Source organism: Xiphophorus couchianus, chromosome 7, assembly GCF_001444195.1.
Source record: "Xiphophorus couchianus chromosome 7, X_couchianus-1.0, whole genome shotgun sequence".
NCBI lineage: Eukaryota > Metazoa > Chordata > Actinopteri > Cyprinodontiformes > Poeciliidae > Xiphophorus > Xiphophorus couchianus.
In genome coordinates, this window is record NC_040234.1 from 21,660,636 (window position 1) to 21,678,307 (window position 17,672).

General features: G+C 34.4%; 1 protein-coding gene across 10 annotated transcripts in view; it reads left to right on the forward strand.

Annotated features, from left to right (window-relative positions):
* LOC114147845 (LIM and senescent cell antigen-like-containing domain protein 1) overlaps nucleotides 1–17,672 on the forward strand; it is a 38,238-nt gene that overhangs the window by 9,348 nt on the left and 11,218 nt on the right. For 3 of the 10 annotated variants that reach the window (XM_028022541.1, XM_028022539.1, XM_028022540.1), the window contains exons 1-2: nucleotides 9,771–10,228; nucleotides 15,716–15,875. In XM_028022541.1, coding sequence (XP_027878342.1) covers nucleotides 10,017–10,228; nucleotides 15,716–15,875 — 372 coding nt within the window. In that variant the 5' untranslated portion in view covers nucleotides 9,771–10,016. Of the gene's footprint in view, nucleotides 1–9,763; nucleotides 10,229–15,715; nucleotides 15,876–17,672 lie in introns of those variants that run through there. The other 7 variants (XM_028022538.1, XM_028022542.1, XM_028022536.1 and 4 more) reach the window with 5 other exon arrangements.

The window sequence follows — 17,672 nt, forward strand, 5'->3', positions numbered from 1 at the left end:
GCGTAATCTAATTTGCAGCACTTGTCCCTAAACAATATATCTAAAAATTAATAAGAAGTTACATTTTTAGTAGTAATTTAAAATGATAAAACATATTGACAACATGTATGTTTTTCAGTAAATATGTGATTTGCTGAAAAAAACCCACTTTTAAAGCAGTAATTAACCGAAAGCTGAACAAAAAAATATAAACATTTAGCATTTTAGATGAAAAACTTTCCCTATGTTCTGCCCATAACTTCTCAAACGTCATAGTTTTAGCTCCACCTGGTTCAAATTCTGTTAAATTCTCCTATTAAGCACCTTTTGTTGGTAAGTTGCTTATTGGTTAATTGGAAAAATAATTAACAAATTAGCCCTACACTTTAATGATGTTAAATGAAGCAAATATGGTTTATTTAAATAGTTATTTAGCTGCAGAGTCCAAATTAAAAGATGCTGCAAAACATGTAAGATGGTAACTCTGAACTATGGAAACCAAAGGAGTAAATTGGTGAAAAAAATCCAGATTTTACAGAAATTAAATCCTCTAAAACAGAAATTTTAATTATTACATAACATTGATTTATTGCCTCATTTTACTTGAAACCTTCACCTGTTTCTAAAGTCAACTGAGTTGTTTAATCATCTCTCAACATTATCTTATTGTTTCAAATACAATTATCATATTTTTATTTTAAGAAATTCACTTAATGTGTCGGATGAATCCGTCCAGCGTTTTGAACCGTAGCGGTCACTGGCCGTCAGTTTTGCTTTTATTAGGTTGAGCTGATTGAACAATTGAGTTGTTTTTATAAATCATTGAAACATCCTTGAAGATAAGTCCTTACCTGTCTGCTGCGTATTGACCAGAACTGATAAGTTGCTACCTGAGTGGAGGGTTTGATCAGTGAACACCGCAGCTGATGGTTGAACTCTCCTGAATGGAGTTCAGTAGTGTCAGAAGACTTTTGCAATATTTGTTTGCACAATATGATACCGTCAGCCTCTCTCTGATGTTCTGTTCGTTGTGAAACCCCCTCTCTTTCGCCACACCTTTCCACCCCTGTGTGTGTCAGAGACGGATCCTGAAGAGGCCTGAGGAATGTTGTAATTTCAGGAATGTGGACATAAAGATGGAGCTCTGCTCCAGGGTGTCCCCGGTTAACCCGCTAATGGTGCATACGCAGTGATGAGGAAGTTTTATTTTTGTTTGTTTGTTGTATATTTAACAAGTAAGTTTAACATGGTGTGCAAAAAGTATTTCAATACTTTCAATACGTTAGTCAGTTGAGATAATGTATCTTTACACGAGCACGTTATAAAGTAACTAAATTATTGAGATCTAGCCTAAGTAAGACAGGGTTGATGGGAACTACTTTTTCTTCCGCCTGGTAAGTGTGTAATGTGTAAGGACGAGCTGCTGATACTCAGAAATGAACACATTGGCAGATCATAAAAGAAGTGACATGGAGCTATTTCAGCTTTCATTTTATAGTAGTTCTTAATAATAAAACAATAATTTATTTAGTTGGGTTATGTCTTTACTAATTGTCTTTTTTTTTTTTACTTGTAACACCATTTTCACATATTTTGTATGATTTTTCTACTGAATTAAAATAGTTTAGCAATAGCAAACGAGATTGCTGTCTCAATGTCCTTCTGGGGTTAAAATGAATACATTAGAGTACATTGTGTTCTTTTTATAAAGCCAAAATATGGACTACAACATTTTTATTTTAGATCTAACAAACAAATTAAGTGTCTTTGCACATAGTATGGCATCGGTATTGCCGACACCAGCTTAAATTTTACTTGATATTGGATCGAAAAAGAAAATCTGTTGTATCGAACGTCACTACTACTACAAAAATTTAAATATTAACCATGCGATTGAGTTAATCAATGTAGCTGATTCTAATCTCATTGTGTGAGATATCAGCCATTTCAAGTCACACTTTAATAGAAATGTCATGTCAGGTCCCACAGCTTGCCTCTTTTGATTTAGCCATGTGACCATGGAAGATCAAATTAAGGAAATGTTTTCATCCATAGCAGAGGAAAACATGCCAAGAATTATCTGGATACACAAACTAGTATTGTCTCTGCAATTATTACAAGTGCTACATGTCAACTGTTTAAATATTAAATTATTATTTCCAGTACACTCTGCCAACTGTACAAGTATATAAGTTCATGTTTTTTATTCTTTCATTGACAATAATCCATTTGGACATAGTCTGTTTTAATTATGTGAAGAGATTTTGTTAAGCAAGTGATTTCTTTTTTGTGCTTGAAATAAGAAAATATTACTTAGACAAAATAAGTTTGCTTTGTAAATATTTATATTACAGTTTCTAGTATATATTTGCTCATAATAAGTAATATTTTCTTAGTATCAAACTTTTATATCTTACTGAGATAACTAAGAACAAAAACACTTAAAATAAGAAAAATATTCTAACAAAAAAACCTCTTGGTGAGAAAAATTGTCTTGTCAGAAAAAAACGAGCATAAATCTTAATTTAAGATATTTAATCTTACTAAGATTTCACTTTTTGCAGTGCATAATGTATTGATAAAACTAATTAAACTGTTAAAATATCAATAAATAGCTCTTTGTTTCAGCATTCAATAAGTGATTCTTTAAATTAAATAATATTAATCATCTTTTCACACTGATCCATCAAGGACTTTGATTATTTTTGTGGTTTTTTTGTAATCAAAATCACAGATTTTGTGGTGCTAATTTAGAAGTATTTGTAAGGAATTTGTACAATATTTGCCTTAATGTATGCTGTTAAATGTGACTTATTATTAATCGCCGTATCGGTCACGGACTATAACTTGAGATCAAGTAAGGCTGAGGCACCTGTCACTTGGATCCAATTTGGAGTCTAGAGGGCCACTTAAAAAGCTATGGCGGGCCAGATTTGGCCCCCGGGCCTTCAGTTTGACACATGTGGTCTATGGGTTTAGCTGGACGGCGATGTTTTGGCAAACTCCTTCTATTTTCAAATGTTATTGTTTTCTAGTCAAACTTTGCTCTTCTCTGACTTGCCTGCTGTCCTCCTTGGTTTTCAAGATACTGTTTGTTCAATAATGTTCTCCTTTACAGTTACGCAATACTTTGTTTTTGTCCACCACATACGATACTGATAAGGTTGCCTGTAAAATATTAAAAAAACAAAAAACTCATCAGCGTTAGGAATGTTTTTCCAAAGCACTGTATGTCCAAGATTTGCTATTGGGAAAATAAATTCAGGCAGTTTAAGCTTTTTTTGATTTTAGTTTAATCTGTAACAGAAACTAAAGGTTAAAAAGTCCGTAAACTATTAAAGATAAAATAAATCTAACATGATGTTGTTATCCTCTGATGCACATGATTTCCTCCCCTGGAAATGAAATAGAAGTGGACCGCTGATGGTGCGGGTCAAAAGGTCCCTTGAGACCGATGTGCAGAACAATAGAAACATTAGTCATGTGTTGTGTTTGCCCAGTCACTGGTTCAGTATGTGGCTCAGTTTTTTACAATCGTGTAGCTGTCCATGCTCGTGTTAGCGCAAACGTACTTGATGCTCTGCCAAGGGTAGGAAAGTTTTGCCCCTGCAGTTCTCGTGTCTGTGTTGCCATGGCTGCTGTTGACTCTGGGAGAACAGGTGTGTGTGACCTGGGTGTGTTTGATTTGTGAGCCTTCAGCAGAGAAAAACCGACCCGTGACTTGAGTCTGCACATTTCAATACGCTGTATGCATGATCAAATCCATTAGGCCATGAGATAAGCTTCGATGAGAGCTGCTTTATGACGCATTTCAACTGGTTTGTTTTCTATTCTCTCCTTGCATTTTGACAGGAAATTATTTTTTAAATTTTTTTTTAAAGATTGTTTGAAATTACAGCAGTATATGTGAAGGTTTCATACCAAATAGCTTTTCTAAAGAGCTTCAAAATGCATAAAACCATGATTATATTGATTTTTATGTTGCTTTTGTTTATTTTAGGTTGCACACTTGATTTCACTAATCCTTAAAATACGGCTGGAGTTTATATACTGTGTTTATTTGAAAAGGCTCAGGAACCTGATCAATTGCTATTCTTAAAGATTAATGTAAAATGTCTTCCATCTCCACTGATAAAAGTTTATTAGGATTAAGATTTATTAATCTTTGAGAATGTGTTCTTGCATTATTATGCCATTAACATTATATTATTTGAAAATAATCTCAAAACATCAGTAGTATCATTTATCACAATCACTTCTGGGGCAATTTATCGTCAAGCAAAATTTGTTATCGTGACAGGTTTACCAATAACAATTAAAAATAACTTAAATTTCATGTTTTAAAGGGTGTAATGCTCCTGTTATTACACTAAGTTTCAATACATTTGGTTGTATCCACTCCCTGCTTCACAATCAATCATTGAAACTGTCGTGATCCCTGCGGTCCGGCACATTGTGCAGCTTTAGTTTAGCTTTTTTTATTGACTGGATGTCTAAGAAAATTATTGCAAAAAATATGTCTCCTAAATCAGAAATGTCTGAAGAAGAAATGGCAGCGTTCTGAAGTAGTAAAAGTTTATTGCACCAACATTTTTTAGTAAAGTGTTGCAGGCCTGAACTTCAGAAACAAAGTTAACAAGACAAAACATGAAATATCTTCAGCTCACACTTGCTTCAGTAAAGTGAAAAACTGTTTTTCTATGACATTATTATCTGTCTATCGCTGCTTGTTAGTAATAAAGACAATCCTGGTTGATGGTATTCCCTGTCATTCCCAAAATGTGACATGGATGACCTGACCTTTGACCTGCATTGACTTGGAGAGAAGCCTATCTTGCAGAGGGAACTCCCCAGAGATGTTTTTGACCGTTGCTGGAGCTTTTTTAAGCCAAAGTTGACAAACATATTAACACATTTTCTCCATGTGTCTTCGTCTCAGCAGCAATAATAATCACATTGCTTCCCCTAACCATTTGGATTCTAAGTCTTTGTTTACAATTCTTCAAGTTCTTGCTAAGAAATGTCTTTTGGTATGATGGACTTCACCATATGTTCCTACAGTGAATATGTGGATTAATGGAAATACCGTGATTGCAAAATTGTGATTTTTCAATATTGGCAGAATATCGAAAAAGTTAATTTCTTACGGAAACACGTCTAGTTTTGGTAAAACCATCTCATCCTAGCACAAAAACGTTTTTTTATCAAAAATCATAAACCCTTTTCGAAATTGCTGTGTTTCCATTAAACAAATTTATTTTCATTATTCCAATTTGCGCAACTTTATGGTGAATGGAAACACAGTTACTCACTCCAAGAGAAACAAAATGAGCTTTGAGAAACCCCATGCAGGATGTCACAACAACATGTAATCTGTTTTGCGGTTTGCGTGTTTCAAAGGACCCGGACTTAAAGACTAATATGAATATCTTTGGTTTGTTTCCACTTTCGGCAGAGCGTGCAGCGTTCAGAGGAAGGATGGAAGCACATCAAATGTTAATAATAGCTGCATTTTCTGTGTGGTCTCATCCCTCTCATTTTGCTAAACAGTCATTTAAGTAATAACAAAGTCTGCATGGGGAGTCTGGTTTAGGCGAATGCTCAGTCTGCTTTTCAAAATAGTCCTATTTAAAGTAATTTTTCGCCCAGTCGTAAACAGGCCTTGCACCGATGTGAGAAAATCCACTTGAACAATACGGCAGGGTGGACACCCGATAACTGCCTGCTGGACTTTAGGGTGGAGTACTGAGCAGAAATCAAGCTTCCTGTTAAGTACCCACCCTCTGCCCATTATACCCCAGTCAGTCATCACTGGTTCCCAGTAGGAAACCATTTAATGTTTAGTCCAGTGTGGGTCAGAATGGCCACATTTAAATGTGTTAGAAACTGATGTTATCTCAATTTTCATAAGAAAAGGAGAATTATTTACATTTACATACACTTTACTTCAGGTTTATTGAGCGCAAGTGTTATTGTGCTACTGTTTTATTTTCAGTAACCACAATGGCTGTAGGAAACATTAAAAAAGGGTAATACATAAAATTATTGATAGATAATCCAATAAATTACTTGCATAATATTTATAGATGAAACAATTAATCAGATTAATAGAAATAATGAACTAAGTTAGTAATCGATTAATCATTAATTGGAGTATACAGATTCTAAAATATGCAATTTGCTGAAAAATAACACACTCAAAGCAGTAATTAACCCAAAACTGTACAAAAAAATATATACATTTTGCATTTTAGATTAAAAAAAAGATCCTTCTTTGTTTGTAAATCTGCTCAACCAAAAGCTCCTCCAGTGTGATAGTTTTAGGTTTACCTGGATCAAATTCTGTAAAATTCTCCTAATAAGCAAATTTTTCTATCCAGTTATTAATTGATCAATTGAAAATAAATAGTCAGCAGATTAGCCCTACACTGTATTCATGTTAAATTAAACTGAAAATGGCTTAATTAAGTATTTATTAGCTGCAGATGTGTCCTTTGCTATGTTATATTAAGTTAATAAGATGCTTACTGTCTTATTTTTTTTTAAAGTTATTGAATTATTTGTTTATTTTTTAAGTGGTTACATAAAAAATCTGCAGAATGTTATTTTCTATCCAATTACTTGATTAATCACTAGAAAAAAACGATAGAATGATTGATTACTAAAGTAATCAACTGCAGCCCTAATACTATTTATTACTAAATCAGTGTCAAACTATTTTAAGTGATATTAAATCAAATCAATATTGAATCAAACTGTAACCAAAAGGAACTTTTTAATAAAGCAGCCAATTTTTTTTTAATACAACACAAAATTTTGGTGTTTTGAAATAAACTAAACAAACAAGTGTTGAATATATGATGAGTATATGTAAGTTGTTTTTTTAATAAATTTTCTCTGAATAAAGACAAATATCAGAGGTGCAAGAATGTGTTCTGCCACCTTGTGCTGCTGTGGCAGCATCAACAACAATGACTTAAAAGGATAAATAATGTGATAAAGAGGAACCTCTGGATATTATTGAAACATTACAGATAATCTGAGCATCCTCTTCATCAAACTGCTAGACATCAGCAGTCTTCAGTCAGAGGTTTCTTCAGATTTGCTGTAATGCATACAGCGATAGGAGCTACAACTCTTTAAAGAAAATATGAGTAAAACATTAAATTTTCTTCTGGGATTAAAGTATTACTGACATAAATGAGAGGAAATTGTCTGAAATTGTAAATATTTAATAATTCAGCATTTTAGCTGAAAAAATAGTTTGTTGACCCCTTTCGATAGAGACGGGTCAACAAATCTGTGTATACAATCTGACATATATACACAAAACAGCAGCTGCCATCACCTAGTTTGGAGTTGAGGCTCCAATGAACATCTATTTGTAGAATGGAGTCATAAAGATACGCAGAGATACGTCTCAGCTGGACACACACTCACATTCTGGGTTTGGACATTATGATGTAAACACCAGCTTTCGTTAATAAATCCTTCGTTCTGCTGTAAAATCTTGTTGGCTGTTTCTTCTCCATTTGAGCGTCGAGCTTGTTTGTCTCGCTGGAGAGTATTTCCGGATCTGGCCTGGAGTTGTTTTCATGTTTTGCAAAGTGGTCGTTAATTAGTGGAGAAAGTTGAGCACAACCGCATAAAGAGCTGTCTATCTACCCAGATTTTAGGGTTTACAGGAATGCCGATGCTTAGAGCTTTGTGGGATTTTGAAGGATTAGAATATTTTATAATTGATCCAAATAGTTTCCCTGTTGGGGTTTAGACTTGTATTCAAGCTGAACCGGCGCTGACTCTGGAAATAAACAGCTCATAACTAAGCACATTAAGCATGAGGTTAAGTTGCTATTAGAAAGGTGAACATGAAGTTGAAGTTTACAATTAAAACTGATCTAAATAGGTGCTACTCAGTGAGAGCATTGCAGCCAAACAGGTCACATGTTGAACTGTTTTGAATATCCTGGTGCTTGTGCAACAGCAATTTGTCTGAATAATGACAAAACAAAAATATAAGGTTCGGCTAAACTTGTGTAATAAATACAATTTACACTAAAGCTGCCTCTTTTATATTATTAGAAAGAGATATTGTATGGGGGAATTTTTTCTGTCATAATCCAAGAGCACACATTTTCAGTCTGAAAACAGGATTTCATCACTTTTGTTCACAAAATTTTTAATACTTTTGCTCACATTTTCAGTTTAAAGCAGGGCTTCGTGTCTTTCTTCTCAAAACGTGTAATTCTTGTACTCAAAACTTCTGCTCTCTTTCAAATATTCACTGTGGTTTCTCAAACCTTCGATAGGAGCCACACAGGCACACCCAGTAGAAGGAAACAAACACGCCCCGTACAATGCTTTAATTCTATTGGCTGAATGGTTGCCAGGCAACAGTGCTCTATTATTCCAAGTGAGCAGAAAATGATTCTCAAGCAAGCAGAGAGGTTTGTAAGCTTGGATTTGAGCCAAGCAGAGACAAGGTTTGAGTGTGAGGAGAACTAGAAAATACACTAACCTTTTTAGGAACTTCTTACACCCTGCTGTGAATCTTATGACTTTACTGTAGCAAGCTTTGAGTCTTCTTCATTCAACACCGACTTCCACACTGAAGAGTGCTCTTGCCACAAAGATTTTTCTCTTAGATATGGTGCATTTAAACTGGATTTAGGATCAATGTCGACTGGTCTCTTGTCAAAATGAAAAATCTACTATTTTATCACTATTTATTTTAAAAGTAACGGTAACACTTTATTTGCTGGCTCTTTCACAAACATGGAAGAGTCTTTATGAATATTGTCATCATGAAGTGTCATTCGATAAATAATTACAGTTGAAGGTAATTTTATTTATATACCACATTTTCAGCAACAAGGCAATTCAAAGTGCTTTACATGAATTAGAAGGTAATACAAACAAAACAACAAAACCCAAAGAAAGACAAGAAGGTAAAGGGACATATTGGTTCTCTATGTTTAATAAGAATAAAAATAAGTAATCCATAATTTATAAACTAGTAAGGGTTTCTCTGGATTCTTGTTCTGATAAAACTAAATATTGGTTCTAGATGTGTATGATATAAAGCTAAATGTTGGTTCTCTATGTTTGATTCTTGTTCTGAGTCGTTAAGTAGACGTTACTTTCTAAGTTTGTTCTAGATTTGTAAACTAACAGGAGTTTCTCTATGTCTAGTTCCAATATTAAAAGTATAAATCTAAATGTTGGTCTAAAGTAATAAGTACTCCACAGTTTATAAGCTAAATGTTGACTCTTTTAATCAACTTTTATACATTTATGCATAGAAAATGTCATTATTTACCGAAAGACACTTCATGACAACAGCCGTAAACATTCATAAGAACTCATTAATATTCATGACAGGTGTTATGTTATGTTTATGCCAGTTTCATGTCAGTCCTTCATAAGTGTTACCAAAGTTATTTAAAGTTTTCCATCTAAATCAGAATGGTGAGCTTGATTGACGTTATCCGGCTCGCAGCCCGAAACACTTTCTGCAGTTTTGTTTTGCTCTGTGATGTCAACCAGATAATGAAACAGTCGTAGTGATTAGTTTGGCCTGTTGCTCTTGCGTTAGTGTCTCACTTGTTTACCCCAAGCTCCAGCTGCTAAACACCAAAACTTGAATCAGTTGAGGAAACGGTTGAAAAATGAAACGAGGACACGTGTTTGTGTGCATCATTGTGACACAGTGACCTCTGTCAGCACAAGCGTCAGTCAGGGTGGGCTCTTTATTTCAGTATCCTGCCCAAGAATAGCCACCGAGTGACAGGAGGGGAGGCTGATAGTGTGGGTGTGTGAATAAGAGAGCAACAGGGGGAATGAGAGAACGAGGGAGTGTTGAGTCCATCAGTGACGGAGTCAGTGTGTTTGAGACAAGTAGAGAGAGAGGGGGAGAGATTTCCCAGCACAGTTTGATCGGCACCTCGGTTCTCCCTCCCGCTGCGTGAGTTACGGCTCCAACACTTCCAACAATCACAGAGGATTTTACCCTGAGCACAAGGCTCAATCTGCCAGAGATGAGCGTGGAAATGAACGGGCGCGCCGTGCCACCTTCCATACCTGAGGATGGCGAAGCCCCGGACCACATCCGCCACGGAGAGATGAACGGCTATCACCAGAGGCTTCAGGCTGGGGATGAGGGCGAGGCTGAGCTCCCGGTGTCCAAGACTCAGAGGCGGAAGAGTGATGTCAAAGTCTATAGAGAGTTCTGTGACTTTTATGCTCGCTTGTAAGTACTGGTTGAAAATTGGCACAGAAATGCAACAAATCTGGTGGTGAAAGTTGTATTTTAAACTGCTAATGTGGATTAATATGAGAAGTAGTAACTCTTTCTTATTGCTGATGAAAAACCTCAATTGGTATTACATTAAATCCAACATTTTAATATATTTAGAAGGTAAAGAATGTTGAGGTCATATTTGCCGTCACGTTATTAGCTTAAGTGTGATCTGACTGCAGTGTTACAGAATGTGAGGAATTCCTCCGTGGAGCTGAAGCGGACAGTCTGATTAGCTCAAGCTGCTGTTTGTGCAGAGATGCCTGTGAATGCTACAGGAGAGAACGCACAGGGAGGACTATTTTCGTGCCAAGCAGGTGGGGAGTTGTTATACAAAATGGCATATGCCAGTTGGCATTCAAAATATGTGTGCTTGAGAGACAGCAGAGCTAAATATACATACTGTATTTCTAAGCTGTCTGAGTTTATCACCTGATGTAGGAAAGCATGGGCATTAGGTCACCTGCAGGATTTGGATCAAAGCTTTTTGAGGAGATAATTTTCAAAAATGAGTGAGGTAACTACCAAGAGGCACTTAATTAGTATTATTAGTTAGAAAATTGGTAATATTACTAATTTTACTAGTAGTACAAATAATAAATTTTTACCTGGCTGCAGTAAAAAAAAAAAAATAAAAAAAACTACCATTACAACGATGACTTAACTTAAAAATGAGTTAAGTTATAAAAATAAATTTTTTTATTGTAAGTCAACTTGATGTAGTGTAAAAACTTTTGTAAAATTCCTCTTTACTAGTTTAATATAATTTCTAAAGACAATTAAAGGAATAGCTTTTATTAAGTGTTTTGAACTTGACAATTAAAGTTACTACAACTTAACTGAGTCAAAGCAACAAGACAACTAGCATATTTTTACAGCGTGCCATTTTCTGTTATGATACTTATTTATAAAGTAGTCCAAGTCAGTTGCCCATATTATTACATCACGTTAGAAACCATAAGTACAGTTATTCAAGTTAATGCTATGTATATTGTTGACACCTCAGTTGCAATAAGGAAGTTTGCTGTGCTTAAAATGATTGTTTTCCTGCCTCAATATTCTCATAAAATGTTCTTTTCTCACTATGCCATCTGCTTTTTAGAGTGCACCGCTCCATCCTACAGCAAAACATAATATTCCCCTACTGATACTTAGAGTCTGTGACGCAATAAATCCAAGACCTCATTAGAAAAACGAACTACTGTGCTTTTAACAATATATATTTCTCACAAACTACTACAAAATGCATGGCATTGTAAAACTGGGTCATTTGTGATGTAATGAGGGTAGCTCAAAATATAAACAACCAATTATCTGCAGTTTTGGAGGAAGAAGTTACATCGAGTGATCAAGTGATTATATACAGTAATTGTGGGCAGTTGTAGATTTTTTTAAGAGCAGTATTTATACTATTTTGGGTTATGTTTGTTCTGACATCCTGAACAATTATAGTTATCTAAACAGATGGAAAAGAAATTACTTTTTGCACTTTTAGCAACATCACAACAGTACCTGAAATAAAAATGTATAATTTGCTGAGGTAGGCACGCTAACTAAAGGTTAGTTGCGCTAACCCTAAAGCACTAATCATAAACTGTAATGGCACTAACGCTAAAGAACTACAGCCACATTTAGTGGGAGCTAATGCTAAAGCACTAACTTCAGTTCAAATTATATCTGCCTGTTTAATGTTTGTTTAAAACATTAAACAAATGTTTTAAACAAAAAACATTTGTTTAAATGTTTTAATTAAAACAAACTAAAACATTTAATTTGTTTTAATAAACAAATTAAATGTAATGTTTATTAAACATTAAATGTAATGTTTAATAAATTAAACATTACATTTAATTTTTAATTTATATATTATACTCTATTGTATTTATGTTTATATTTTGTTTTATTGTGTTGTGTATGTTTCGTCATTGAAATAGTGTAAAAAAAAGAAAGAATAGTGAGGAAACAGAACTGCTCCACGTACTTCAAAATAAGAGCATGAATATCAACATCTAACTACCAGAATAATTTTTACAGTCAATAATCAAAAACACAGATTTTGACCTTTATTAAATTAAAAATTTACAAAACAGCAAAGGAAATCAGAGATTTAGAATTTATCTGGAAAAATTAATTTAGGCGAAGCTAAGTGCGCTAACAGTTAGCGCTGTTATTAGCCCACTGCTGATGATTTCTAACTGCTGAAGGTATTTGGTTTATACATTTTTTTTGGACCCCTGGAAATGCGTTTCAGCTGACATGTGAATCTGGAGGAGCAAATGTTCACACACACTGTCTTCACAAAGCAGAAAAGCAGCAATTACAATTGGACAATATGCTGACTTTACTGCAAATCAAAAGTTCAAAGCGTAAAGAATGACATACTGATGCCATATGGGAATTCAGGCTGAACAAGTTTGTGCTTCAAGAAGATGCTTCTCTCATACTTTTTCTTGCTGGCTTCATCTATTTTTTGTTCCTCCTGTTGATACAGCACATTATTTATACAAATACATGAACCAAAAAAGAAAACACATGGATACGTTACAAAGCAAAGCTCTAAGCAGGCTTTTTACTTCCTGTTACCTTGTAAACTCTTTCCAGGTGCCAGTCTTTAGAGTTGTGAGCACATAACTCTTTGCTTTCTTTCTCTACCTCATGTGTGAATTTAATTTAGACTCATGAAAGCAGCTTTTGAGCAGATCCCAACAAAAACAAAGCCAAGAGATATGGAAAATTGGATTAAATTTACTTAGAAAAGGCCTTTCTTTCCCAAGCTATATAAATGTGTTCAGTTTGGCTATGGGTGCTGTTAAAGGCAGATATGAGGGTGGAAATGCCTGAGGGATGTATCACTTCCTCACACAAATCCTTCGGACAGGGCAGGGCTGTCAGTGTGTTTGATATCAGTCCAAACGGGCCAGAAGAAAAATGTGTATGTGATAATCCCGCTGCAGACTGGACACATCTTGCCTCAATGTGGTATTTTTACAGAGCATGCCAGCTAAACACCATATTAATACAAAGTGTATGATATAAATGCTTCATAAAGCTGCCGTTGTTTACATGTTGATGTTTAGAGCATAACCCAGAAATGAGAACAAATGAATTGTGCTGTTGGACTTCTTTGAGATAAAGTCAGCATAACTAAGTAAACATTACCAGATGGTTTCACGTTGTGATGATCCTCCGTGGTCTTGTGTGTTTATGTGTGTTGCCTCCACACACTGTGCTATTTTGACCTTTTAGAAAGCAGGAAAGCCAGGATTGTTCCTCCAATTCCCCTTTCTCTGTGTTTTTCATATCAACATCTCTCCCTGCTTCATATTTCTACCTACATCCAGTTTATCGGGTATTAAACTGCAGAGCAGGGACATCTATCTGGATTTTTTATTCTTCTTACAAGCGTTCAAGTATTTAGATTTAATGTCACCATTATCAAAGGTCATCTCTTGTTTTTTAATGGAAGTACTTATAAGAAATGAGGTTTTACAGCCCTTTGTGCTCATGATTGACATTGCAATTGCAAAATTTCCTAATATTACGCAGCTGTAATCAAAACAACTACTTGGGCAACCATATTAGCATTAAAGAGCTGTGAGAAAGCACAAAGGCAGTGCAATAAGTGATATTGCACAATATCTGTTGTTGATGTGAAGATAATTAGTAACTGTTATGATGTTATTATCAGATGTTTTTAAAAACCGTTTTTATTGCCTGATGGACTCCAGTCAAAAACTCCAATAGTTTTGATTTTACATCAGTGGTAAGGTGGCGATAGGTTTGTCATTAAATGCGATAAAATTCAAAAGAAGAAGATGAGCATGGCTAAAGCACTGCTAGGCTAAAGTTTTTCCAAAACAGTTGCAGCTTCAGTTTTCTTTTACATTCTATACAATTTTTTCTCAGTCTTTAACTCAGCACACATTTTCACATTTTAAAGTAAATGGAGTCAAAACTAATGGAGACAAATGCAAAACAAATAAAAGAACCACTCCTGTGCTTTGGAAACCTTGTTTTCTTTCATGAGATAAAATACAAATTTTCGTCTAGATGGGAGACACAAACTCAGAAAAAAATCCCTCCTATCTGGGTTAGCATTTACATCTCAAAGATTTCTCAGAACGATGAACCATATTGTTAACATTTTGCTTTTGTATTGGGACAATCACAAACCTCCCCAACACTGAGAAAATCCAAGGCCTGCTTTCTTTTTTACAGTAATAAAATCAAAGTTTTTTTTATTTGCTTCATCAAGATCATCATTGATTCATGTTATTGTTTTATCTATGTTTGATCTGTTGATCTTTCTGCTTTCTGTTTTGGCATTTAAAATTTTTTTAAATATAATTTTACCACCTCTTTACCTCCTTAGAACATTCAGCGTTGTTACACAACTAGTGTCATGAATTATATTACAGGCATAGAGTCTGAGTCCATGTTAGCTAAAAAACATTAGCTTAATGAAATTAAGCTAATGTTTTGTGTAGAGTTCTTGTGTAGATTACTATTGTAATCTACAATATGTGTATAATTTACTATTGTGATAGTAAATTCAAAGCCATGTAAACAAAAATCTTAAACGAACAACGGTCATCCAGAGTTGTTTTTATATTTCTATTTTTAATTATTTATTTCAAACAGGTTTTTAAAAAAACAAAAGAACAAGCAACCAGTATGTCAGAGAAAAACCTGTTCATACATACGCAAAAACAAAATGCATATACCAGGACTTCGATCTGGAATCCTTACTTATTTTATTCTAGTTTAACATTCTACTTCATCCACTCTGTTTTATTACAGACTGAAAAGAGTCATAACTTCCAATCATAAGAGTTCATACTTGTTGGGCTTGTTTCTTGAGTGTCAGATTTTTAGATTTTTATTTCTAAATGTTAGAAAATATTACACCCATCCCTGTTGATATATTACCGAACATATTTTACTGTGATAAAAATATTTTATCTGATCAACGTTAATCCTACACATGTTGTTTCTTCCCTGTCATGTAATCTTAAATCCAATTTAAAAGCCAATGTTTGTCCTCATACCTCAGATTTGATTAGCAGCAGCTTCTTGCTGTGCCAGAAGGACAACATGCAGGTTTTACTCCTCGCTGAGCCTCCCACCCTGATGAACCAGAACCAAAATAAACCTGGAAACTCTTACATCACATGTTCCCTCTCTCCTGTCTCTCTCAGTTTAATCTTCCAGCTGTTATCGTGCTGTGGGAAATGTGGCAACAACTTTTTAAACAATGTTTTATGTGTTCTGGCGTGACCCAAGTTATTGTCCTATCCAAACTTTTATGCCTGGGTTAAATCAACTTACACCGAAACTATAAACCGATATAAATACTTCATTTTTATTTAAAATTATGCCCTTTTTGCATGATTTCAGTGCATTTTGCCCTGATTTTCTTTTTTTCATGTTTGTCTTCAGCAACATGGCCAATGCCCTGGCCAACGCCATGTGTGAACGATGCAAGAGCCGCTTTGCGCCAGCGGAAAAGATAGTGAACAGCAACGGGGAGCTTTACCATGAGCAGTGCTTCGTCTGTGCGCAGTGTTTCCAGCAGTTCCCAGAGGGACTCTTCTATGAGGTAACTTTATATGCCCTGATAAATTAATAAAGACATGCATGAGGCAATAACTCTTAGATGTAAGCTCTCCCTGAGGCTAAATCAGCAGATGCTGTGTAGCACACTTCCTATCTGCGCTGCATGAGTGTTTTTATAGAGCTGTAAAATTAAATGGATTTATGTTTTTGCTTTTTTTGTCACACTTAAATGTTTCAGATCATCTAACAAATTGTAATATCAGATAAAAGTAAATACAAAAAGCAGTTTTTAAATAATTTCATTTAAAAGTGACCTATTATTCATCCTTGAATATGTTACAATAGGTCTATGGGGTAAACAAAACATGTTGTTACATTTTACACTCGTTTAGACAAGGTTTACATTCTCATTTGAAAATGTCTGTAACAGATGTGCAATTATACAACTGTACATATTTGAAAAGCAGAAGTGGGGCCTCCTGGACAACCAAGAAAAATGTAGCAAGTGGTTTCTGGATGGTAAAATCAACAATCAAACACTTTGCCTTTTCCAGCAGCTGTTGTAGAGCAAAATCAGCCAGCCAAATGGTTTTGGGTTGCTAGGTAACAGGCTGGGCTTTGCTCGGGTTGCTAGGTAACTGGCAGTGCCTGCTGATTTATGATGATGCATTCTAAAGGTTTTTGAAACGGCTCATTTTCCAGACACAAAAAAAAACATTAACTTATTGCCAATTAATGACTGTGTGTTTTTTAAGCACTTGGGTTGTTTTTAGAAGCAGTAGAAACCCAAATGGATGTATAAAAATAAGCAAAATGTGAATTTTGCATGATTTATCCCCATTAAGGTAAAGAAAGTCATGTGAAAAAAATCAATTTTACACTAAACGCAATTACTGGTTTTGTGTTTAGAATAACTGGACCAGTTTTCTTCCACATTGAATGATTTTTAAGCTTTCATAAACTCTGCAAAGTCACTCTTCATAAACTAAAATGTGAAACTTGAATACCCCTTTTTCCTTAATCAATGAAATAATCATTTTGAAACTGCTTTTTGTGTTTATGTAGGTTATCATTGGCTACTATTGAAATATTTTGGATTGTTTTAATCACAATGTGTTATACGAAGGAGTATTAATGCCAGGTTAAGAGAAAAAAATTAACCATTCAAATAAAGTCATGATATTACATTTAAAAAAGTCAGAATATAACAAGAATAAAGTAATTCCCCCGTAAGTCGAAATAATACAACAATAAACTCAGAATATTACCGGAATAAAGTCATAAAAATACAGGAAAAAGAGTTGTAGTAATACAAGAATAAAGTCAGAATAATATGAGAATAAAGTTGCAATATTACCAGAATAAAGTAGTAATAATGCAAGAAAGAAGTTGTATGACAACGTGGAAATAATACCAGAATAAACTCATAATATTACCAGAATAAAATTGTAGTACTTTGAAGTGGTAATTTTATAACAAAATAAATGATAAATTATAATAATTATAATAAACTGAAATGAGGAATTTTGACCATATTTTGAGGTTAGAATTTTGTAATCAAAATGTTGCTTTCATTAAAACAACTTATTTCTAGTAATTTGAAAACTTTCTCTGGTATTATTGTTACTTTACTGACATAATATTGTTGCTTTGCTCTCGTAATTTAAAAAAAAATATGATAATATGTGCAGTTAGTATAAAACAACATGTGGAAAACTCTTTGGCACACAAATGTTCTGCAGCAAATATAAACCAATGCTTAGTTTTCACCTGATAGGCTGAGAAGTAAACCAAGTGATCACAACCTTTAAACAGTGTTGAATTATTAACAGCTGCTTTT